This window comes from Bubalus kerabau, chromosome 1, assembly GCF_029407905.1.
Source record: "Bubalus kerabau isolate K-KA32 ecotype Philippines breed swamp buffalo chromosome 1, PCC_UOA_SB_1v2, whole genome shotgun sequence".
Lineage (NCBI taxonomy): Eukaryota > Metazoa > Chordata > Mammalia > Artiodactyla > Bovidae > Bubalus > Bubalus kerabau.
Genome location: NC_073624.1, coordinates 178,827,284 through 178,854,484, shown reverse-complemented (window position 1 = coordinate 178,854,484; position 27,201 = coordinate 178,827,284). Strand labels below are relative to the sequence as shown.

General features: G+C 40.9%; 1 protein-coding gene across 1 annotated transcript; it reads right to left on the bottom strand.

Annotated features, from left to right (window-relative positions):
* Positions 1 to 3,098: 3,098 nt before the first annotated feature.
* On the bottom strand, positions 3,099 to 26,289 carry LOC129621380 (adhesion G protein-coupled receptor E2-like). The gene is made up of 14 exons (XM_055537805.1): positions 26,202 to 26,289; positions 25,676 to 25,822; positions 21,356 to 21,402; positions 21,181 to 21,258; positions 20,591 to 20,768; positions 13,984 to 14,091; positions 13,578 to 13,798; positions 13,213 to 13,392; positions 11,519 to 11,716; positions 11,014 to 11,249; positions 4,949 to 5,015; positions 4,497 to 4,588; positions 3,334 to 3,502; positions 3,099 to 3,248 (listed from the first exon to the last, which is right to left on the bottom strand). The coding sequence occupies exons 1-14, from the start codon at positions 26,287 to 26,289 to the stop codon at positions 3,099 to 3,101; spliced, it is 1,959 nt and encodes a 652-aa protein (XP_055393780.1).
* Between the last annotated feature and the right edge of the window lie 912 nt (positions 26,290 to 27,201).

The following is a 27,201-nucleotide window of genomic DNA, read 5'->3' as shown; positions in this document are numbered from 1 at the left end:
CACTGTTTGCAGATGACATGATCTTTTACATAGAAAACCATAAAGACCCCACCAGAAAATTACTAGAGCTAATCAATGATTATAGAAAAGTTGCAGGACATAGAATTAATACACAGAAATCCCTTGCATTCCTATACACTAACCATGAAAAAACAGAAGGAGAAATTAAGGAAACAATTCCATTCACTATTGTGATGAAAAGAATAAAATACTTAGGAATAAATCTACCTAAAGAAACAAAAGACTATACATAGAAAACTATAAAACACTGATAACAAAATCAAAGATGAGACTAATAGATGGAGAAATATACCGTGTTCGTGTATCAGAAGAATCAACATAGTGAAAACCAGTGTACTACACAAAGCAATCTATAGATTCAATGCAATCCCTATCAAGCTATCAGCGGTATTTTTCACAGAACTAGAACAAATAATTTCACAATTTATATGGAAATACAAAGTCCTCAAATAGCCAGAGCTATCTTGAGAAAGAAGAATGGAACTGGAGGAATCAACCTGCCTGACTTCAGGCTCTACTACTACAAAGCTACAGTCATCAACACAGTATGGTACTGGCACAAAAACTGAAATATAGAATAATGGAACAAATAGAAAGCCTAGAAATAAGTCTATGCCCCTATGTTCACCTCATCTTTGACAAATAAGTAAAATATAGAATGAAGAAAATACAATCTCTTTAACAAGTGCTGGGGAAACTGGTCATCCATCTGTAAAAGAATGAAACTAGAACACTTTCTAACACCATATGAAAAAATAAACTCAAAATGGATTAAAGACCTAAATGTAAGATCAGAAAGTTTAAAACTCCTAGAGGAAAACATAGGCAAAACACTCTCTGACATAAATCACAGTGAGATCCTCTATGACCCACTTCCCAGAGTAATGGAAATAAAAGCAAAGATAAATGGGACCTAATTAAATTTAGAAGCTTTTGCACAATGAAGGAAACTATAAGGAAGGTGAAAAGACAGCCTTCAGAATGGGAGAAAATAATAGCAAACGAAGCAACTGGCAAAGAATTTATCTCAGAAATATGCAAGCAGCTCATGCAGCTCAATTCCAAAAAATAAGCAACCCAATCAAAAAATGGGCCAAAGAACTAAATGGACATTTATTCAAATAAGACAGACAGATGGCTAACAAACACATGAAAAAATGCTCAACATCACTCATTATCAGAGAAATTCAAATCAAAACCACAATGAGGTACCATTTCACGCCAATCAGAATGGCGGCTATCAAAAAGTCTACAAACAGTAAATGCTGGAGAGGGTGTGGAGAAAAGGGAACCCTGTTACACTGTTGGTGGGAATACAAACTAGTACAGCTACTATGGAGATCAGTGTGGAGATTCCTTAAAAAACTGGAAACAGAACAGCCATACAACCCAGTAATCCCACCGGTGGGCATACACAGGTAAGAAACCAGAATTGAAAGAGACACGTGTACCCCAATGTCCATTGTAGCACTGTTTGCAATAGCTAGGACATGAAGGCAAGCCAGATGTCCACTGGCAGATGAATGGATAAGAAAGCTATGGTACATATACACAATGGAGTATTACTCAGCCATTAAAAAGAATACATTTGAATCAGTTCTAATGAGGTGGATGAAACTGGAGCGTATTATACAGAGTGAAGTAAGTCAGAAAGAAAAACACCAATACAGTATATTAATGTATATATATGGAATTTAGAAAGATAGTAACGATGACCTTATATGCAAGACAGTGAAAGAGACACAGATGTAAAGAACAGACTTTTGGACTCTGTGGGAGAAGGTGAGGATGGGATGATTTGAGAGAATAACATTGAAACATGTATATTACCATATGTGAAACAGATCACCTGTCCGAGTTTGATGCATGAAACAGGGCACTCAAAACTGCTGCACTGGGACAACCCAGAGGGATGGGATGGGGAGGGACGTGGGATGGAATTTGAGAGGGTTGATACATATATACCTGTAGCTGATTCATGTTAATGTACAGCAAAAACCACCACAATATTGTAAATTAATTAGCCTCCAATTAAAATAAATAAATTAGTTAAAAAATTAAAACTTCTGTGCATCAGTTGACACTATGAGAGAGTGAAAACATTGAGAGAAATGGTTGGCTGAAGTCCTTGCACAATTCGTATAGACCCCATGGGTCTTTGTGTTTTCACCTGTCGAATAGAAACATTGTAATACCTTATCTTTAAGTGGTGATGTGAAGAATATATGAACAGAAAACATGAGAACTGTTTTGTAAACTCAAAAATACAAATTCTTGGTAAGATTCACACTGCCAGGATCTCTCTACGACCTCTGTGATTTTCTGATGTTTTGCATTATTTGTGCCTGTTGCAAATCCCAGGAATGATTAGATACTTATAAGGAAATTCTCAAATCTAATGTAATCCTTATACTTTACTTTTATGACTACATAAACCATGTATTTACTGTTTTCTATATACAGGGGTGGCTTCCCAAGTGGCACTAGAGGTAAAGAACCCATCTGTCAATGCGGAAAGATTCAGGAGACAAGCATTCAACACCTGGGTTGAGAAGATCCCCTGGAGAAGGGCATAGCAACCCACTCCAGTATTCTTGCTTGGAGAATCCCATGGACAGAGAAGCCTGGTAGGCTATGGTCCATAGGGTCTCAAAGAGTCAAACATGACTGAAGCAGTTTGGCACACACACATGCATATAGAGGGGTCCTGGGGTTGACATGGGTTAAATGATGGTCCTGTGACTCTGGTTAGCTTGTGTGTCTGTGCTTCAGATCCACAGTTACTGCTTATTGAGCTTAACACAGGACTATTCTCTTCCTTAAGTGTTTGTGCATGAAAAAGTCCATGCTGCATGGACAAAATGGGTGCTCTAACCAGGTGGAGAATAAGAAGATAGTTATGTACGAGAGTCAAGATAAGAATAGAAATGCAATGAGCAGAAGTAAGAGGAAGACAGTCTTTCATGACAGAGGAATGTCCTGAGTGAGTTTAGACATAAACCAGTGTGAGTCATCATAGGGTATCACCTGCTTTATACCCAATTGTCCAGTATGATAGGAATGTGCTGCTCAATGAATCAATCAGTGAAGTGCTCTGGGGACATGCATGATCTTACCTCACTGTGTTTAGAGGGTTCCGACATGGCCTTGCTGGAGAGTGTGTACTCCTCAGACTCAGTTTTCTTTTTCTTGATCCCTTTGAACCATATCTTGTATTGCTCCTGCACCTGTAGAGACAAAGCATGCTCTGCATCAGCTCACAGAGAGAAATGAGGATGAGAAGAGTCCTGAGCAGGAGTCAGACAGTGGTACCTGCTGGCTGAGGAGGCAGTACACCAGGAAGATGAAGAAACCCTGCAAGCTGTTGATGATGGTGAAGAGGTAGGCCATGACGTGGGGAGCTGGTCCCACCTGCAGGATTCCCAGACACCATGTACATCCCAAGATAAAGAGCTGAGCCGTGGCTTTAAATGTTAGCATCCTGAGTAGGAGGACAAAAAAGATTCACGATGCACCCTGACCAACACAATCAAGTCCATCTCTTTTTAACTCAAAGGATGTCTCTGACTCAGTTGTGGCCATTCTGATCTTTACTGTGAATGATTATCTAAAAGAAATTTTTTTTTGTTTGTTTCCAGAATGGTGTATTATCTTAGACTGAAGTTGGTAGTGAAACTTCATAATGTGGCTTTCAGTAATAGGATGAATATCCCCAGTTTCAATCAACTAATATTACTGTGGATGTTCTGTGCACATGGCTTTGTGCTGGCCCGATGCATTAAAAATAACAAAGGCAAGATTTCTGATTTCACAAACTTTACCACCTAGTGGGAAGACAAATACAAATAGTCAGTTATACTTGTGAAATTGAAGGTCCCTCTGCCCTGGTCCCTCCGGTGATGTCCCTATCTTTTCCATCTCCATGAATTGACCCAGAGCATGCTTTGTCAGATGATTCATTATGTGTAAATGAAAAGAAAGCAAAGGATATCCTTGGCTTCTTAGAAGATATGATATGTGGATAATCAACTTGGCTTCACCAGGTCGAACAGGGCAGATGAGGGTAGCGGGACAAACATGAATAAAGACATGGGCATGAAAGGGCATGCTGTGGCCTGTGTCAGGTATGTAAGTGATTTATAAGGATATATATATTCTCAGGACTTTTCTCATAGGGTCATGGTGGTAATCCCTGTTTATCAGAACAAAATCAATTTCCTCTGTAGTTAAGATAGTTCCATTCTTGGGTTAGAGATGAATGGAATATTTTTGACTTGGGTATCAGCAACAGAACAGTATTCGAGCTTCCAAGAAGGGTGGCTGAACTCCTCCTCTCAAGTCGCCTTGAAACCCTGTGAAGGGACATCAGAAGCTTGGAACTCTATGTCCTTGCTCCTGGACCATGCTTTTTATGGTGCGGGGTTGTGGGGGTGTGATGGGGTAGGGTGGCGATGTGTACCTCTGATCCATCTCACCTAGTCTTCCGGAGAGCGGACACATCACTGTTGAGTGAGGAGAGCTTCTTTTTCACAATCCAGAATGTTATCAGGAAGAAAACTAAAGTAATCTGCAGAAACATCACAAGGGATATTAAGTGCATCCAGATCTGCTAATCCTTCCCTGTGGCTCATCCAACATCTAAATCAGCAGGTAGGAAGGGTTTGTATTTCATAACAGTGATAGAAAACCAGACTGAACACCAGTAACTCACTTTGCATGGGGATTTACATGCTTAAACCCTAAGAATGCCGTGTCTAAGGAAATACTCCTTCGTGGTTTTAAAATGGAAATTTCTGCATCCTGGGACCCTCTCATTCCTGAGCTAACTGGAATAATTGGTCACCCTGTCCATAGCCCTCTTTTTGCTTGTGCTTTAATTCACCCTCAGCCAGGGAGGAAAGATCCTCTGATGTCATCCATTACTCACAGAGAAGATGGTGCAGACAGGGCCAAGAAATGTCCATACAAATCCATTTTCTGTGCTGAGCCAGCATCTAAGAGAGGTGGTTGAGAATCAAGAGTATATTAGCCTTTGTGGATAAAGAATTGATAGATGAACATCTCTCTCATTCCTCAAAGTTTTTCCTGACTCCTGGTCCCAATAATTATTATTGGTTTTTTTTGGTCAGAATATTTTGCATAAGATCACCCTGGTACAGGGAGGGAGAAGGGTTCAGGATGGGGAACATGTGTATACCTGCGGTGGATTCATGTTGATATATGGCAAAACCAATACAATATTGTAAAGTTAAAAAAATTTAAAAAAATAAATAATAAAAAAATTAAAAATTAAAAAAAAAAGATCATGCTTAGCAAATTTCAATACACAACACAATATTAGCCATAGGCACTATGATCTATAGTAGACTTCCTGAACTTATTATTTTGCATAATTGAAATCTTATGTATGTCCTTGATATTAGTAAAGGCCATGGGTGTATACTTATTCCCAATTGTCAGGTTATACACATTAATCATGTGCAGCTTTTTTCCATGTAAATCACAACGTAAAAAAGTGGTTTTAAATAAATATAAACTTATTTTAAAAAGCCCTTTGAAGTCTTGGCCCTCATATGCTGGCAGAAAAAAATGTACATGTTTTAAAGAAAAAAATCAATAAAAATTAATTTATGGTTTATGAGACAAATATTGAGTATCTCTTTCTCTATCAGGGCCAGTTCTTGGCTCTGAAGATCCAGTTATGATTAAGACAGTGAACTCTTTCTTCAAGGAGTTCCTACCTCTGTAGGCTTGTTGATAGTTAGACAATAGAAACAATCAAAATGATGAAGCTTAAGATCAAATATGAGGAGCTGTGGGAACACATAAGTGGATCTATAACCTAGTCAAACCTGTAGGAGGTTCTGATACTGGGAAGGGTTCCCTGAGAGAATTCTGTTGTGTTTATGATGAGAGGTGATGAGTAGGTGTAGATAGGGTGAAAAAATTGGGGACAGCCAAGAAGAGAGAGAGGGAGAGAGAGTTATTGACAGAGAGAGAGAGAGAGAGAATAACAGTAAGCCTGACACTGCTATGGCAGGCTCATGTGCATTATACAATTTATTCCTCATGACAATATAGGTAATCAAATGATTGCAAATCAGGGGTCTGAGGCATTAGGATACAGAGTCAGTAACTGAAGTTCACACTGATAGAAATGATAGAATTGATGCTTGATCCCAAATAGGAACTGTGTGCAATTTGGGAGGTGTTAGGGCCATGCTAGTTGGATCCACCAGGAAGAACCAAAGAGAGAGCTACACAGACAGGGGCTGGCATACTGCAGCCTGTGGTCCACACTAGGCTGTTGTCTGATTTTGGAAATGTGTTTTACTGGGTCAGAGTTACACTCATTTTCTTATATCTTTTCTGTGGCTGCTTTTGAACTACAAGGGCAGAGGTGAAAAACTGCAACTGAGACTGTTTGACCCACAAAACCAAAATATCTACTACCTTGTGTTTTATAGGGAAAGTTTTCTGACTTTTTTTGCTAAACTATCTAGAAAGGCCAGTGATCCAGAAACCATTTGATGCAGGTTGGCATCAATTTTTACCAGCATAAGAATTTGTTGTGAGTTCTTCAGTTGCTAAGTCGTGTCCGACTATTTGTGACCCCATGAAATGGTACTCACAACAAATTTCTAAGATGGACCATAAAGAAATCTGAATGCCAAAAATTGATGCTTTCAAATTGTGGTGCTGTAGAAGACTCTTAAGACTGCCTTGGATAGCAAGGAGATCAAACCAGTCAATCTTAAAGGAAACCAACCCTGAACATTCACTGGGAGGACGATGCTGAAGCTGAAGCTCCAATACTTTGGCCACCTGATGTGAAGAGCTGACTTGTTGGAAAAGACTCTGTTTCTGGGAAAGATTGAGGGCAGGAGAAGACAGTGACAAGGACGAAATGGTTGGATAGCATCACCAACTAGATGACATGAGTTTGAGCAAACTCAGGAAGATAGTGAAAGACTGGGAAACCTGAGCGACTGAACTGAACTGAACTGAACTGCAGCACGCCAGGTTTCCCAGGAATCTCAGAGGGCAACATAACACATGTATACCTGTGGTGGACTCATTTTGATATTTGGCAAAAGTAATACAATTGTGTAAAGTTTAAAAATAAAATAAAATTAAAAAAAATAAAATAAAAAAAAAAGAAAAAAAAATTCACCACACAATACGTGCTGAGCCTCAATTACTAGCGGAGAAGCAGCTCAGATGCTCAAGTCCACTGCAGCTAGTGGGGGCTGGGTGCAGAGGTTTGGGCTGTGTGGCTGGTTCTTAGGGTAAGGACTGGGTTTGAATGTCCTGTGGACAATCAAAAGGGGCTAATGTAACACAGCAACCCAAACCATGTGAACACCAGAGAGACAAAGAAAACCAAAGGACCTTTCCTGCAGGAAGGCTCAAGTGCTGCATGGTGACACTTGGCGAGCTAACAGAATAAGTATTGTGCCCAGAGAAGGAAATGGCAACCCACACCAGTGTTCTTGCCTGGAGAATCCCAGGGACGGGGGAGCCTGGTGGGCTGCCGTCTATAGGGTCGCACAGAGTTGGACATGACTGACGTGACTTAGCAGCAGCAGCAGTGAATACCAAAGGGGAGTAATCTTCTGCCATTTACGACCCTCCTTCCCTGGAGTCAGAGAAGTAAGAGTGTGACAGCCAGAGCTGGAATGCAAGGGGCTGCTGCAATCTTGGCCCCAGAGACTGCATTTCCCACCAAACTGTGAGCAGGCTGTCAGTCAATAACCACATCTTCTTTGGATCCGGGACAGTTCACACTGGCTGGGAGTGTCACAGTCTGAGACCAGCTCCCAGAGGAGAAACACAGCACACCTGGCATAGTGCCCTTTTCGTGCAACAGAGAAATTGGGCAGCTTGGACTGGGGAGGTGCATAAGATGCATGGCCCACCCAGGACAGTGTGCTTGCCAAGCACCAGGTTGCCTGAGTTGCTTGGATCTGGGAAGGGCACAAAATGCACAGCACACTTGGGTCTGAGCCTTATGGAGGCCACCATCATCCTGATACCAAAACCAGACAAAAACCACAAAAAAAAGAAAACTACAGGCCAATATCACTGATGAACATAGATGTAAAAATCCTGAACAAAATTCTAGCAAACAGAATCCAACAACATATTAAAAAGATCATACATCATGACCAAGAGGACTTTACTCCAGGGATGCAAGGATTCTTCAGTGTTCTCAAATCAATCAATGTGATACACCATCTTAACAAATTGGAAGATAAAAATGGTATGATTATCTCAATAGATGCAGATAAAGACTGACAAAATTCAACATCTGTTTATGATAAAAACTCGAGAAAGTAGGCTGCTGCTGCTGCTGCTAAGTCGCTTCAGTTGTGTCCGACTCTGTGTGACCCCTGAGATGGCAGCCCACCAGGCCTCCCCGTCCCTGGGATTCTCCAGGCAAGAACACTGGAATGGGTTGCCATTTCCTTCTCCAATGCATGTAAGTGAAAAGTGAAAGTGAAGTCGCTCAGTCATGTCCGACTCTAGTGACCCCATGGACTGCAGCCTACCAGGCTTCTCCGTCCATGGGATTTTCCAGGCAAAAGTACTAGAGTGGGGTGCCATTGCCTGAGAAAGTAGGCATAGAAGGAATGTACCTCAACATAACAAAAACTATATATGACAAACCCACAGCAAACATTATTCTCAATGGCAAAAAATTGAAAGCATTTCCTCTAAATCAGGAACAAGGCAAAGGTGCGCACTGTTACCACTACTATTCAACATTGCTTTGGAAGTCCTAGCCATAGCAGAGAAGAAAAAGAAATAAAAGGAATCTAGATTGGGAAAGAAGTAAAACTGTCACTGTTTGCTGATGACATGATCCTCTACATACAAAACCATAAAGACTCCACCAGAAAATTTCTAGAGTTAATCAATGAATATAGCAAAGTTTCAGGATATAAAATTAATGCACAGAAATCCCTTGCATTCCTATATACTAACAATGAAAAATCAGAAAGAGAAATTAAGGAAACAATCCTATATACCATTGCAACATTAAGAATAAAATACTTAGGAATAAATCTGCCTAAAGAAACAAAAGATCCATATATAGAAAAGTATACAACACTTATGAAAGAACTCAAAGATGACACAACTAGATGGAGAAATATACCATGTTCATGGAGTGAAAGAATCAATATAGTGAAAATGAGTATACTACCCAAAGCAATCTATAGATTCAATGCAATCCCTATGAAATGGCAATGCTATTTTTCACAGAACTAGAACAAATAATTTCACAATTTGCATGGAAACACAAAAAACCTCAAATAGCCAAAGGAATCTTGAGAAAGAAGAATGGAACTGGAGGAAACAACTTTTCTGACTTCAGACTATACTACAAAGCTACAGTCATCAACATAGTATGGTACTGGTGCATAGACAGAAATATAGATCAAAGGAGCAAAATAGAAAGTCTGGAGATAAATCCATGCACATATATAGAAACCTTATCTTTGACAAAGGAATCAAAAATATACAACGGAGAAAAGACAGTCTATTCAACACGGGGTGCTTAGAAAACTGGTCAACCACCTATAAAAATGTGAAACTAGAACACTTTCTAACACCATACACAAAAATAAACTCAAAATAGATTAAAGACCTAAATGTTAAGACCAGAAACTATAAAACACTTAGAGGAAAACATAAGCAGAACAGTCTCTGACATAAATCACAGCAAGATCCTCTAAGACCCACCCCCCAGAGTAATGGAAATAAAAATAGAAATAAACAAATGGCACCTAATTAAACTTAAAAGCTTGTGCCCTATGAAGGAAGCTATAAGCAAGGTGAAAAGACAGTTTTCAGAATGTGAGAAAATAATAGCAAATAAAACTACTGACAAAGAATTAATCTCCAAAATATATAAGCAGTCATGCAGCTCAGTACCAGAAAAATGAATAACTCAATCAAAAAGTAGGCCAAAGAACTAAACAGACGTTTCTCCATAGAAGACATACAGATGGCTAACAAACACATGAAAAGATGCACAATATCACTCATTGCTAGCCAAATGCAAATCAAACCACAATGAGGTATCATTTCACCCTGGTCAGAATGGCTGTTATCAAAAAGTCTACAAACAATAAATGCTAGAGAATGTGTAGAGAAAAGCGAACACTTTTACACTGTTGGTGGGAATGCAAACTGGTACAACCATTATGGAGAACAGTGTGGAGATTCCTTTAAAAACGGGTCATAGGCCTGTCATATGACCCAGCAATCCCACTATTGGGTATACTCCCCAAGGAAACCAGAATTGAAAGAGACTCATATACACCAATGTTCATTGCAGCATTATTTACAATTACTAAGACATGGAAGCAACCTAGATGTCCATCAGCAGACGAATAGGTAAGGAAGATGTGGTACATACACAGAGTGGAATATCTCTCAGCTGTATAAAGAAACTCATTGGAGTCAATTCTAGTGAGGTGGATGAAACTGGAGCCTATTATATAGAGTGAAGTAAGTCAGAAAGAGAAAGACAATATGAAATTTAGAAAGATGGTAATGAAGATCCTATATACAGGGCAGCAAAAGAGACACAGATGTAAAGAATAGACTTTTTGGATTCTGTGGGAGAAGGGGACGGTGGGATGACTTGAAAGAATAGCACTGAAGCATGTATATTACCACATGTAAAACAGATGACCAGTGCAAGTTCAGTGCAAGCAGCAAGGCACACAAAGCTGGTTCTCTGGTACAACCCAGAGGGATAGGGTGGGGAGGGATGAAGCAGGGGGATTAAGGATGAGGGGGACACATGTACACCTGTGGTTGATTCATGTTGATGTATGGAAAAGCCACCACAATATCGTAAAGTAATTATCATTAAATTAAACTGAATAAATTAAGAAAGATAAAATTAAAGTGTTATGTTGGTTCTATAATGGCCATAGTCATGCATGAGAAGTTAGGATGGTGGGAATTTGGTTTTACCGTTTGGGTGTTCCATAAAGATGAGGCCTGGATGCAGCAGAAATGGCCACAATCACAGCCGGGACTCCATAGCCCACTGGGAACACAAGCTTCTTCATGAATCTGTTGACACTGGAGTAGCTGACCACTGTCAGGTTGCGTGCAGTGAGGAAGAGCTGCAGACCCTCCAGCAGCATCCAGATGAAGGAGGCCAGGTAGAGATAGTGTAAGGCACCTGCAATGATGGCACACAGCACCTGGGGGAAGAGGAAGGTGTCACCTGGATGGTTTGTCAAGATGGAGCATGGCCCCAGGATTTCTTCTATGACTTGCCACTGGGGATAACTCTGATGTAAATGAATGAATTATCAATTGAATGGTTGCTTTCTAGTTGTCAGTCCATGTGAATTGGCTACTTATCCATCTAACATTACCTGGAAACCCATTATATTAAGGAGTCCAATGCAGTATGGCCCCATGAACTCAGCATCCCTGGGGCAGGGATATTCTGGGACAGTATACGTACCTTGCTCTTAGTTCTGTTGATGGCTGTCAGGAAGAGCAGGTGGGCCAGGAAGAGGCAGAGAGAGAGCTGCAGATGGAGAGAGGTGCTGATGCTCTGGATGGCTTTGCACAGAAGGAAGGTGAGGGCCGCCAGGAAGAGACACAGCAGAGAGAGGCTCAGTCCCACGTAGATGATCACATTCAGTGTGGGATCCTCCTCCTGGGACCCAGCAGAGAGAAGATCAGTCATACTTTCCTGCTGTGGGGTAGTGACCCTTCCACCATTTTTATTTGTAGACATAGAAAAATCAGGAATGGAGGTGCTGAGTAGATTATGTTATGGATATGTTATGTTTATGGATAACTTTCTCCTGGTTCAAAAATATAGAAATTTATGGGATGTGAATGATAAAATCTGTGCCTGGAAGGATTGAGGGATAAGAGTCCTAATGAAGACCAAGACCTGGATCTCACAAGGGTTTATTTCCCTCTAGACTTTTGAGCATGACTAAGCTTCTCAGTTACCTCAATAGGTTCACAGAGGCAAGAAGCTACATTTTGAGCACCATCCTCCATCCCTGTAATGTAAGGATCTACAACAAAGCCTCTACCCCTTGTCATGATGTCCAGGTATCAGTTCCCAACTCTGAATTCAGCACAGTTTATCCCCGTAATATTTCTTCATGATTGGCCACTAATCCTTACAGATTTAGAGCTAAATTCTTGGGTAAAAGAGAAAAACTACTATGGTTGGATGTTGGCTGTAGCTTAAAATCGATAATGTCTGCCTCTTTTTGGTGTGCATGTGTTCTCAGTCACTCAGGTGTGTCTGACTTTTTGTGACCTCAAGGACTGTAACCCCCCAAGCTCCTCTGTCCATGGAATTTTCCAGGCAAAAATACAGGATTGGGTTGCCATTTCCTCCTCCCGGGGATCTTCCCAATCCAGGTATTGAACCTGAGTCTCCTGTGTCTTCTGAGTTGACAAGTGAATTCTTTACTACTGAGCCACCTGGGAAGCTTGCCTCTTTTTGGGAATCATCCTAAATACTGAGGACAAGGAAAAAGTATCTGCCAATTTCCTTTTAGTATAAGTCTGGGTGAAGAGAGAGAGGGAGAAAGACAGAGTGAGGTGCACAAAGGATGAATAAAATGAATGTTAAAACCTGCAAATTAGGTGCTTCTGGATAAAAAGCATTTGAGTATGGTAGCACCAAATTTATTTTTGCAGCATGTCTCTATGTTTGATTTTGTTTAAGAATGAAATGTTTAAAAATAAATAACCAGCCCTCCAGATGATTCTGATGCACTTTAACTTTTGATAATGTTTGGCTTATTGCATAAAACTAATTTTTGTACTGTATTAAAGTTCTCAAGAGAGGTCCATATGGGAAGAAATGCAGGTAGCCCCTAAGAGCTAAACATGGACACCTGCTGACAGATAGGAAGTCAAGGAGACCTCAGTTCTACCACCACAAGGAACTGAATTGTGCCAAAAATTAGAGGGTTAGAGGAGGACTGCAAACCTCAGATCAGAATGCAGTCCAGTCTGACAGAATGATTTCAGCCTTGGAAGAATTTGAGCAGACATCCCCGCTATAACTTGCCAGATCACTGACGTGCGATAACTGGGAGACAGTATTTTTTTCAGGTTTTACATGTGTGATAATTTGTTCCACATCAAGATATTGAATGCAGCCCCTCTGAGGGGTGTCACCTGCACATCGTAGTGGGCCATGAGGACAGCAAAGCTGCCGAAGTGGGTGCACTGGCAGGTGGTGCTGTTGTCTCTGCTGTCCATCGTCCTACAGCCTCTGGTTGCCCAATGGCCACTTCCATTCTGGCCCTGCTCCCAGAAGACGCAGTGCACTTTCCCCTTTGTTTCAAGGGTCCTTGACTGTAGAAACAGGAAGTAGGTTTGAGCTGGTGGTTCTGTTGCTCAGAAACGCTGACCCAAATCTAGCTCATGATGGACTTTCCTTGGGATATGATGCACTCGTGATGGACATCCCTGAAGCATAAAGGCTGTGCCCAGGACTCAGATCTCTCCCACACCCACAGCTTCATCCCCCCAGGACTCACATGTTTGAAGACAAATTTGACTGGAGAACTGAGGTTCTGCATGTTACTGTTGCTGATAAAAACGGATATGACATCTGACAGCAGGATAGGGGGAATTTCCTGCAGCAATTCCCCATGTGTCTCATGTGGAACTGCCTGTTCCTCAGCATCCATGATCAGGGGAACTTTATCCAGCAACTTTTCAATCCCAGGTATGGAGACAAGGCCCACCACAATGGGATCTGTAGGACAAGGGCAAGGTTGATATCTTGGGGGTATCCATGACTCCTCCTTTAATGAACTATTTCCCTGTGGCCCCACCATTACCCATAGTTTCCTTTAAAGTATACATTTCTGTTTATTGCTTCTTTGAGTATTGTGTTCCGTTGTGAATTCCTATGGATCTGTACCCTGCCACAACCATTACCTGAGTCATTAGATTCATGCACTGTATCCCAGATCAGTATCATCTTTATGTTATTCTGAATCAAGGTGACATTCTTATCTTCTTTATCCAGTGCCTTCAGTGACATTTCTAAGAGTTGTGAGGGTTATAGAAGGGAGTTAGATTAGTAATTGTGCCTATGATGGTACACATACTACCATTATTTGCATACATAAAAATAAATATTTTAATATATTATGTGCTGTGTGCTGCCCTTATTTGGTCAATCGTGTCCAAATCTTTGCAATCCCATGGGCGGTAGCCTGCCAAGCTCCTCTGTCCATGGGGATTCTCCATGGACAGAATACTGGAGTGCGATACCATGACCTCCTCTAGGAGATCTTCCTAACCCAGGGATCGAGCCCAGGTGTCCTGCATTGTAAACTTTGGATTAATATTGGAACCTTTACTGTTGATCCACTAGGGAAGCTCAATAATATTAGTCTCGGTAGCCTATCCCTTCTCCAAGGGATCTTCCCGATGCAGGAATCAAATCAGGGTCTCCTGTATTGCAGGAAAATTCTTTACCAGCTGAGCTACCAGGGAAGCCCCTTAATATATTATATAAATATGCAGATACTTTATATATTACATAAGGTGTATTATATGGGCTTCGGTGGTAGCTCAGGAAATGATATATTTTTATCATTGATTTACATGATATCTAAATATGATGTCAAAATATCTAAATCATATGACATATCATATGATTTATATGTATAATCATTTATATGATCATACAATCATACATAAATGATTATATATCATTTTATCAATGATATATAAATAATATTTATAATGTATATTATAAATAATGATATTATTGTTTTAAGCAATATCATTTGGTACACATAATAGTGGTATATACATATATCATTTAAATTTACAAAGGATTGTAAGAGAACATATAAGCAATTATTCAACAACATGAAATGCAACCTAAATAAAATGGAGAAATTCCTAGAGACACAAAATACAAAAAGTTGATTTAAGAAAATGGAAAATCAGAGCAATCCAATAACAGATAAGTAGATTGAATCAGTATCCAAAACTTTCCAAAATGAAAAGACCAGAACAGATGGCTTCTACAGTGAATGCTCTCAGGCATTCTGGAAGAATTAATACTAATCCTTTGTAAACTTTTCTATAGAACAGATGAGAAATAACTACCTAAATAGTTCTATGAGACCATCATTATCCCAAGAACAAAACAAGATAATGCATCACAGCAATCCCAATAAACCAATGTCAATTTGAACATAGATACACAAATAGTCAACAAACTACAAGGAAAAATTTTATCCCAGGAAACTCAAGACTTACAAGTGGTGCTGGGAACTCTGGTCAACCACTTGTAAAAGAATGAAACTAGAACACTTTCTAACACCATACACAAAAATAAACTCAAAATGGATTAAAGATCTAAACGTAAGACCAGAAACTATAAAACTCCTAGAGGAGAACATAGGCAAAACACTCTCTGACATACATCACAGCAGGATCCTCTATGACCCACCGCCCAGAATATTGGAAATAAAAGCAAAAATAAACAAATGGGACCTAATTAACCTTAAAAGCTTCTGCACATCAAAGGAAACTATTAGCAAGGTGAAAAGACAGCCTTCAGAATGGGAGAAGATAATAGCAAATGAAGCAACTGACAAACAACTAATCTCGAGAATATACAAGCAACTCCTACAGCTCAACTCCAGAAAAATAAATGACCCAATCAAAAAATGGGCCAAAGAACTAAATAGACATTTCTCCAAAGAAGACATACAGATGGCTAACAAACACATGAAAAGATGCTCAACATCACTCATTATCAGAGAAATGCAAATCAAAACCACTATGAGGTACCATTTCACACCAGTCAGAATGGCTGCGATCCAAAAGTCTACAAGTAATAAATGCTGGAGAGGGTGTGGAGAAAAGGGAACCCTCTTACACTGTTGGTGGGAATGCAAACTAGTACAGCCACTATGGAGAACAGTGTGGAGATTCCTTAAAAAACTGGAAATAGACATGCCTTATGATCCAGCAATCCCACTGCTGGGCATACACACTGAGAAAACCAGAAGGGAAAGAGACACGAGTACCCCAATGTTCATCGCAGCACTGTTTATAATAGCCAGGACATGGAAGCAACCTAGATGTCCATCAGCAGATGAATGGATAAGAAAGCTGTGGTACATATACACAATGGAGTATTATTCAGCCATTAAAAAGAATACATTTGAATCAGTTCTAATGAGGTGGATGAAACTGGAGCCTATTATACAGAGTGAAGTAAGCCAGAAAGAAAAACACCAATATAGTATACTAACGCATATATATGGAATTTAGAAAGATGGTAACAATAACCCTGTGTACGAGACAGCAAAAGAGACACTGATGTATAGAACAGTCTTATGGACTCTGTGGGAGAGGGAGAGGGTGGGAAGATTTGGGAGAATGGCATTGAAACATGTAAAATGTCATGTATGAAATGAGTTGCCAGTCCAGGTTCGATGCACGATACTGGATGCTTGGGGCTGGTGCACTGGGACGACCCAGAGGGATGGAATGGGGAGGGAGGAGGGAGGAGGGTTCAGGATGGGGAACACATGTATACCTGTGGCGGATTCATTTTGATATTTGGCAAATCTAATACAGTTATGTAAAGTTTAAAAATAAAATAAAATTAAAAAAAAAAAAAGAGAATAAATGCTGCAACCACTTTGAAAAAAAAAAAAAAGACTTGTATATTGAATACTACAAAAGACTGTTGAAAGAAATTAGAAACTCTAAATAAATCATAAGATATCCTGTGTTCATGGATCAGAACCATCATATTAAGTTCTCAACAGTCCCCAAAATGATTTATGAATTCAATGCAATCTGTATCAAAATTCTGACATCATTAAATTAATTTTCAGCAGAAATGGAAAGCTCATTCTAAAATCCATAATGGATTGCAAGTGACCTGGATAAACAAAGCAATCTGAAAGCTGAAAAACAAATTTGGAGGCATTACAATTTCTGATTTCAAAACTTACTGCCAACCTACAGTATTCAAAATGGTGGGAAATTGCTATATGAATACAGAGCAGTAAAACAGAACTGAGGATCCAGGAATAAATCCATGCATCTATGGTCGGTTGATTTTCACAAAGGGGTGTCAAGACCATCAATGAGCAAAGAAAAATCTCTTCAACAATGATGCTGAGACATCCAGCTTTCCAGAAACAAATGAAGGAATTCAGTGACCTACTTCACAAAATAAATTGTAATAAAGAAATGGGTCAAAGACCCATTGGGGTCAAAATGGGTCAAAGATCTACATTCAAAAGTTAAAACTAAAACAAGTAGGACAAAAACACATGAGTAACTTTTCATGACCTTGGATTTGGAAATGGATTATTAGATATGAAAAAATACACAGAAGCAACAAAAGTGCCAATAGATTATATAGACTCCATCAAAATGGAAATATCTATTCATTAAAGTGAAAAGACCACAAAAAAGTGAAAAGGTAATCTACAGAATGGGAGAATATATTTGCAAAGACATATCTGATAGGATCTAAATTAAGATCTATGAAGATCTCTTATAGCTTAACAACCAACTGTAAAAAATTGAAATTGAAAAGAAAGAAAAATGCTCAAGTAGATGTTTCTCCAATAAAATATAGACAAATTCAACAATGACATGAAAAGATGTTCAACATCTTAGTCACTAGGGAAATGCAGATAGAACCATGATGAGATATCACCTGACACACACTAGAATGGCTACATGAAAAAGAAAGCAAAATGGAAGTAACGTGTTGTTGAGGATGAGGAAATTGGAACCCTCATACATTGCTGTTGATAATGTAAAATGAAGAAATATCCACTTTGGAAAACTAGTTTGGTGGTTCCTCAAAAAGCTGAAAATAGAACTACCACATCACCAAGCAATTTTCAAACCAAAACTTATGCTACAGGAACTTCCCTGGTGGTACAGTGCTTCCAAGACTCCATGCTTCCAATGCAAGAGACACAGTTTTGGTCTCTGGTCAAGGAATTAAGATCCTACTTGCCATATGCTGCGAGGTGTGGGCAAAAAAGAAACACCACATTCATAGTAGCTTTGGTCACAACAGTCAAAAGGTGGCAGCCAGCCAAAGTCCATCAATGGATGAATGGATAAACAAAAGGAGGTACATCCATGTACAATACATTATTATTCAGCCATAAAAGAATGAAATACTGATACATGCTACAACATGGGTGAACCTTGGAAACATTATGCTAGTGAAAGAAGCTAGACATTCAGGTAATATATCTTCAATTTTATTTATACAAAATTTCCAGCATGGCAAATTCATAGAGACAGAAAACAAATCAGTGGTTGGCAGGGACCAGGGGAACAGAGGATTGAGGAGTGTTTGCTTAGTGGCTACGGTTTTTACTTTTGGAGAGTTGAAGTTATTTTATAAATAGAGGTGATGATTACAACCTTGCTGCTGCTGCTAAGTAGCTTTAGTCGTGTCCAACTGTGTGTGACCCCATAGACGGCAGCCCACCAGGCCCCACCGTCCCTGGGATTCTCCAGGCAAGAACACTGGAGTGGGTTGCCATTTCCTTCTCCAATGCATGAAAGTGAAAAGTGAAAGTGAAGTCGCTCAGTTGTGTCCGACTCTTAGCGACCCCATGGACTGCAGCCCACCAGGCTCCTCCATCCATGGGACTCTCCAGTCAAGAGTACTGGAGTGGGGTGCCATTGTCTTCTCTGATTACAACCTTATGATGTACTAAGTGCTACTAGATTTTACACTTTGATTAAAATCGTGAACTTTAGTGTCTGTCAGTGGAGGAATATGATAAAAAGATGTGGTGATTATGTAGAATAGAATATTAATTTACCACAGCAAAGAATGAAATTCTGCCATTTGCAACATTCTAGATGGACCTAGAGAGTATTACGCTTAGTGAAATAAGCCAGATAGAGAAAGACAAATATTGTATAGCATTTCTATGTGAAATATAAAAATAATATAAACCAAGATATGCAAAACAGAAACAGATTCATTGATATTGAAAAGAAACTAGTGGTTACCAAAAGGGAGATCATAGAGTGGAAGGGCAAGTTAGGGTTATGGGATTAATAAGTGCAAACTGTTATGTTTAAAATAGATTAAAAAATAAATAAATAAAATAAAATAGATAAGCAACAGGGATATATTGTTTAGGATAAGGAATATAGCCATTGTCCTGTAAGAACTTGTAATGGAGTGTGTTCTGTAAAAATACCAAATTACTATGCTATAATCCTGAAACTACATAAATAAAAATAAATGTTTAAAAATAAATAAATAATTGTGCTAAACAAAACAAATACTCAATTGAAACAGATTATATCTACATAACAAATAACATGAGAAAGTTATGTTATTCCAAATAAAAAAATTTCCCTTTTGTAATTATTTTATTTTGTCTTAAACTTTCATTATCATTATTTTATGCTCATAATTTATTTACAATGAAAGTGTATATTATATATAATTTTATTCATTTATGTTTTTCTTACTGAGGTATAATTAACAGGTATAGTGACTCCATACTTGAATATATTGCAAAACGATCACTGCAAAAACTAGCTAAAATCTGTCATCATACAGAGTTCCAAATTTTTCTGTGGTAAGTCCTTTTAAGATGTACTTTCATAGAAATTTAAAATACACAGTTCAGTACTATTAACTATAGTTACCATGTTGTACATTCCCATAACTTAGTTTTAACTGGAAGCTTGTACCTTTTGACTTCTTTGCACCATTTCTGGTACTGCTATCCTGGTCTCTGGCAATCACCAATCTGTTCTCTATGTTGATGACCTTGGTGTTTGTATAGTCTTTTTTTTTTTTTTCTTTTTTTAAAAATTTTATTTTATTTTTAAACTTTACATAATTGTATTAGTTTTGCCAAATATCAAAATGAATCCGCCACAGGTATACATGTGTTCCCCATCCTGAACCCTCCTCCCTCCTCCCTCCCCATACCATCCCTCTGGGTCGTCCCAGTGCACCAGCCCCAAGTATCCAGTATCGTGCATCGAACCTGGACTGGCAACTCGTTTCATACATGATATTTTACATGTTTCAATGCCATTCTCCCAAATCTTCCCACCCTCTCCCTCTCCCACAGAGTCCATAAGACTGTTCTATACATCAGTGTTTTGAAAGTGTTAGTGGCTCAGTTGTGTCTGACTCTGAAACCCATGGACTGTAGACTGTGAGGCTCCTCTGTCCATGGGATTCTCCAGACAACAGTACTGGAGTGGGTTGCCATTCCCTTCTCCAGGGGATCTTCCTGACTCAGGGATTGAACCCAGGTCTCCTGCATTGCAGGCTGACTCTACCATCTGAACCATTAGAGAAACCAGGGTATTTGTCTTCCTCTGTCTTAGTGTTTTGCTTAGCACAATCATTTATTTATTTTTTTAATTTATTTTTATTTATGAGGTCAACATGAAATACAACCCTGGTCACTGGGCTCTAGTGAGGTTGGGAAAGGAATGAACCAGGAATGAGCAGAGTAGGAGACTGGAAGCTGTTCCAGGTAATTACCTGTGCCTGAAGGTGAACTGAAGTGCAGTGACTCATTGTTCAGGGACTTGCTCAGTCCTCTCAAGACAGTTTCCAGGCCAACTAGCAGGTTAGAGGCCACAAGGTGCTGTTCTGAGTTGGGCAGGGTTTCCAGGTCCTGGGGGGCCTCCAGCATTTCATCCACCCCCTGTATGAGGTTCTGTGGAGATAAGGACACAGAACCAGTAGATCACACACCTGAGAGGTTGTATGAAGACATTACCCACTCACTCACAGAGAACAGAGCTTGGAAACTGAGTGATAAAGACAGTGCCAGGTAGGATTCTTTGGGTGGTCTTTGCACCTGGAATCCAGCCATTCAGAGGTCAATCTTGTACATGAATGCCAAGGATGACGTAAACCTAATATTCAGGAGCTGCAAGATTAAAGGTTTTTAAAAGGTGCATGTGGGAGTCTAACAGTGACTACACATGTCCACACTTCCCACCCACCCTGGGAGAGGCAGGGCCTCAGAGCAATGCACCATTATGTTGAGGTATCTCCTCCTGGACCAGATTTTCCTACAGCACCTGTGGGAAGCCTCCACCTGCTTCCCTGGGTCCTACCCTTACCTGGATAGTGTCCTGGACAGGGACTGACTCCACATTTTTACTAAGATTCTGGACTCTGTTGAAGAAGCAGGAGAGCATCTGGAGGGGGAAGAATATGAGGAGGTTAGAACTTGGGGGAAATAGGTGGGCTATATGGAGGGATTTCCTGTTGTGTGTTGTCAGCTGGGCAACTCACCGAGCTGTTGATACTTGAGGGTGCGGTCCAGGTGTGGATGGAGATCTCTGCAGGGAACAGAACAGTGGATCATTAGGGGTGAGAGCATTTGTGTGTGTGTGTGTGTTATGAGTGGGATCTGGGGTCAGGTCAGGCCAGGGACCATCCCAGACATTAATCCCTGAATATTTGGTTACTCAAAGTAACAGTTAAAGAAAAACCATGAACGTAAGAATGAATCAAAAAGAAGGAACAGAATGCTTGATCCTGTTTATTCCAATTAGGGAACCAAAGACTTTATGGCTTCACAGGACTCACGACATCATGATGAGTCAGGGCAGCCATCTGGTCCCCCCAGATCAGTCCTCATCTCTGGACCTAAGGGTTTCCCTTCTAAGGCCCCAGACCCAGGTGGAGGGTCTGCAGTAAGATAGAACAAGATATAGGAGGGATGCACAACTGAGGGATTCAAGTTCAACCTCTAACTGGGCATTGAGACTTCTTCCTGTCTTAGATGGTGGCAGTCGCTGGAGACCTGTCTTAAAGGTTGATGAGATGAGATGGAATTGAGTGCAGGATAGTGGAAATGGGGTGTGAGGAGGGGAGGATATGAGGATCTGGAATTCCTCAACCTGACAAATGTGCTCCTAGGAAGGAGCTGGGACTAGCAGCCAGATCTCTTCTCCCTGTTCAGCAGTTTATGAATCTCCATGAGACACATGTACAAATGCATAAAGGAAACTCTGGGAATACCTCTAGAGTGACAGAAAGACTGAACATCAGTCAAAGACCTTTTTTGATGACAAAATCTGATAAAATCTACTTTTATAAAAAATATTAAGTAACACATGGATACTTGGAAAACAAAGATAATTTAAAACATGGGAAAAAAAAAGGAAGGAAGAAAGAAAATCACTCATGTCCATTACACAGATCCCTGGAAATTTCTTCAATTTTTTTTTCTCATCGTATTGCACATAATAAGAATACTTTTCTTTAATAGCAATAAATGTCCATCAAAAACTTTTATCAGTAGACAAGGATTATTTCTTGTAAAAACTGTATAATTCTCCCTTACTTTTTAGTATTGTGGTAAAATTCATAAAACATAAAATTTACCATCTTATTAACTTTTTAAGCAATTTAATTTCCCTTAGGATCCTATATTGTTGAAAATAAAGTCTTGAAATTTTAGATCTGGCTCTTGGTTCTATGACCCTACTAAATGTGTGACTTTGGATATTTAACTTAAGCTCTTTGGGCCCAAATATGATTATTGAAAAAAAATTCTGCCTTGAAAATGTAAAACTCCTAGAATAAAATATGACAGTTGGGCAAACTGGGAGAAGGTAGGGGGAAAAAAATCTAAGTGTGCTAGCATCCTGGGTCTGCTGTGAGGATTGATGTGGGAAACCTCAATGGTCAGTGAGGAGGAGTTCCTGGTGAGCTTGGGATAGTGAGAGAGCCTGAGCTTCCTCCTGGGAGTTTCTTTCCTTCTGTTGGTTCATTTATTCCCCCCCCCCTTTCTTTTTGCCATAATAATAATAATAGTGTAACATCATGAATGACAATAATAGCTCTCATGTGTTGACCATAGTCAAGACTATGGTTTTTCCAGTGGTCATATATGGATGTGAGAGTTGGACTATAAAGAAAGCTGAGCACCAAAGAATTGATGCTTTTGAACTGTGGTTTTGGAGAAGACTCTTGAGAGTCCCTTGGACTGCAAGGAGATCCAACTGGTCCATCCTAAAGGAAATCAGTCCTGGGTGTTCATTGGAAGGACTGATGTTGAAGCTGAAACTCTGATACTTTGGCCACCTGATATGAAGAGCTGACTGATTGGAAAAGACCCTGATGCTGGGAAAGATTGAGGGCAGGAGGAGAGGGGGATGGCAGAGGATGAGATGGGTGGGTGGCATCACTGACTCAATGGACATAGGTTTGGGTGGACTCCGGCAGTTGGTGATGGACAGGGAGGCCTGGCGTGCTGTGGTTCATAGGGTCTCAGAGAGTTAGACACGACTGAACAACTGAACTGAACTGAACTGAAACTTTAGCTTTTCTTCACTAAGGTAAATATTAAATCTAAGTTCATCCATATGGGGTAGGTACGACGACTACCTCTGGTTTACAGACAAGCAAATAATGCACAGAGAGGAAAAACAACTTCCTAACTGTCAAAGAGCCTGTGTCTGAGCTAAACTTTGCACCACGCAGCCCAGCTCTGCTGTGTCGACTCTCAGCCCTCTCCTAACCGATCATGAAAACAGGATTACCCACTCCTCTCATACTTTCCTGTGCTATCACTTTTATGTTACGCTTGTTAAAAACCTTTTGAGCTGCTCCCATGGCTGAGGGCTCTGGAGGTCCCATTGTGTCCTCCCACAATCTCTATATACCAGCCCCAATCATATGCCACCCACAAGTTAATGCCACCCCCAAGCCTCTGTACCATCACAAGTCTCTGAGCGGCTGGTGATGACTTCCCCAGTTGAAGATGTGAATCCTGGAATGCAGTGACAGGTGTTGGCATCAACACATTTGGAGTTTGGAGGGCACCACTGAGCACAACGAGTTGTGATAGAGGCTGTGTGGATGAAGATCATGGTCAGAAGACCCAAGAAACTGAGGAAGTCAGCTGCATGCTAGAGACCCAATAGTAGAGGAGGGGAGGAAAGTGTTGAATGGCTGCCACCTGGAGTGAAAAGCCTCAGAAAACTCTGGACATAATGGGGAAGAGTAACAGCTGTTAGTATCCTTAGAGGATACTTTTGCAGAATAAACCTCCTTTCCCCATTTTATTGGTGAGAGGACCCAGACCATGGCACACACTCTCAAGCTTACATCTCCAATGAGGCTGGGTGCAGAGACTCACTTTTAAGGTTCTGGACTGCAGTGTTCATTGTCTTCAGCAGTAGTAGATTCAGTTCTGTGGCAGAAAGACAGAGATGACAAAGAGGAGAGAGTTGAGCTCTAAATGCAGCCACTATCCCCATGGCCTTTGCCTTCTTACTGGATGGCTTTGGCTCTATAGCCCATCACTCTCAGCAACATTCCTGAAGCTCCTGTACTTTACTTGAAATCAAGGAATCAATACTTCCCCTCCATTTCTCAGGCCTCTTGAGGGATCAGTCACTGATAGACACAGCCCCTGTGGAACCTCATGTGCTACACGTTTGTAGAAAGAATAGTGCTCTTCCATCCATGCTAGCTCAGACTCTAGCTCCATGAAGCTGGTCCAAGACCCATCCCTGAGCCAGGACCCTCAATAAGCTTTCAGGAAGTGGTGAGGAGTGTAAAGATGATGCCAGACAGGCCAGAGGCCCCTGGACACTGGGGACAAGACTGGGGACACAGTGGGGGTCTACTTCCAGCCATGCAGAACTGGTGTTGTGAGGATCCACTTCATGTACCCTTGGAAGGCATTTTCCAAACTGAAATAAAATGGTAAGACTCATCATCTGAGTGAGGCCAGCTTTGTGGGAGGGCTGGGTGGCTGAAGAAGAAGCATGTGCTTATGGATGAGGAGTGGCTGGTGTTTCTGTCTTTGCCCTGGGCATCCAACTAGGGATGCAAACTTGTGGGTTCCTTCTGCGCAAGGCTCAAGTGGTCTGAGTCAATGTAGGGCCTTTGTTGACCTCTTAAGTAGAGAGTTGGATCAGGACAATGAAGCCCAGTGATACTCTCTCTTTCCACCTATGCCAGATGGGAGCCACTTTGAGTATATGTGGTGTGGTTCATGTCATCTACTCATTCTGACATAACATCCTCCCAGTCCCAGTCATTTGAGTTTCCCATAGGCTTGTTAATATAAATTATTGGTCAGGAGAATGGTGGATACTTGCATAGTGAAATAGACAAAGGCTGAGTGGCCAAGGAACTGGGTAAGGTTACCCAGGGGCAGGGCTGGCTGGGGAAGATGGGACCACCCTTGAATACCCCCCTTCCAACATTTCTAGACAGAGTTCTCAGGTCCATCATTCCAGAAGAGTCTGAAAGAACCCCTAGCTTGCTCAAATCTGTATGGGATCCAGGTGAGAAAGGTCTCATATTGGAAATTAATGATGAAGAATACAGATAATTCCCTGGGACTCATTGCACTGGACATCAACTCCTGAAATGTCTTGATACCACTCCTCTGTTTATTTTGAGAAAATAAGATGTCAAGTGTCAAGGGGGCATCCAATATTGCAAAATTGACACTCTATGTGGGGTTCTGACCCTTGGGGTTTGGAGAGAGAGGGGATACCAGTAGGTGCTGAGAACAGACTTCTGTGGCCTAGAGTAAGTGGTCAAACTTAATGAATGAGGAAATGAAAGAAATGGGTTCCTTCTTACCAAAGGTTTTCTTAGTACACTCATCCTCAAATTCTTTTTGAGAAAGAGTTCTGTTTCCTCTGCATTGACGCTGTGTGTTGTTAAAGTTCTGGCAGTCTACATATATTCCACAGGACACTTTCCATGATGGTCCACACTTGTTGATGTCTGGAACACAATAGGACAAAATGTCACCTCTCAAAGGTATGAATTCCATTGTGAATTCACATGTCACTCACCTCCATCCTGATCTTGACACAAGACTGAACTGACTCAGCTCCTCATTAGCTCTTGTAGGGTTAGGCTGAACTAGCACCAGTTGCTCCAGAAAGCTGGCTTGCTGTTCTGCTCATCCCTGCTCTCTGACTGGATCTTCATGTACCTTGATTCAAACACTCTGCTGTGTCATATGGGGACTGGAAGGAGGTCTGCCTCCCCGCTGCAGGCCTTTTGGGGTAGACAGAAAAAATGACTTGGTTCCGGACCATCCTCTTGGTTGCTGTTTGCATCATCAGGGACATGCATTTGAGCTCCAGTCATTCCTAACTGTGAGTGACAGTGACACTGAAGGCTTCCCAAGATGCTGAAGAAATGGAGGCAGTCATGGCTGGAGGATTGTCCAGAGTGATATCCATCATTTACAGCTGAGGTTAGGGGTAGGTGATCAGGCTCTTACCCATTGATCCCCTCCACTTTAGTCATAGCAGTCCTAGCACACCCCACAATCTTCATCAAGCACTCCCCCAGCTCTCATGTTAAGACGTCTCAAGATTCCCCAGGATGTCTCTAGGGGAGACTTGCTCTCTCCACTTCTGTAGAAATCCCATTTTATCAGAGCCTGTTATGCATGGGAAAGAGGAAGCAGCTCACAGCTGAGTCACTGCAGGTGTTCTCTGGCATTTTACCTCTCCCTGTTCCTAAACTTAGGAGGAAAGGTGCCCATGAGCCAGGTCCCCTTGGAATAGGTCAGGGAACCATAGAACAAGTGCTGGACACCAATGCTAAAAACAACAGCAACTTAGTAAAAATTCAGGAATAGAATGTTTGGCTCTTGTACATATATGATCTCCTTCCAGTCAGGGGGCCAAAGACGTTTAGAGCCTGGAAGGACTCACACAGTCATGATCAGTCAGGGTAGACAACTGGTCTTTCCCAGGTCAGAGTTTCTTATCCAGACTTTTGACATTCCCTTCTAAGGCCCCAGGTCCAGGTTGTGGGTAGTATTAACATAAGGATATGAATGGAAGGGGGAGGGATACACACCTGAGGAATTGTTGTTCAGCCCCCATCTGATCACTGAGATTTCCTCCTCTCAGATAGAGACCCATATTAAAGGCTGAGGGATAGGGAGGAGTGAGTGGGGGAATATGGGAATGAGTGCTGGAAGGAGAAGACATGAGGATGGGGGATTCCTCAACCCGACAAGTGTAGTCCAAGGAAGGAGCTGGAATCCAATTACAGCAGCAACCAGATTTCCTCTCCATGTTCAAGAGTCTGCATACCTCCCTGAGATACACACATGCAAGTTCACAAAGGAATCTTTCAGA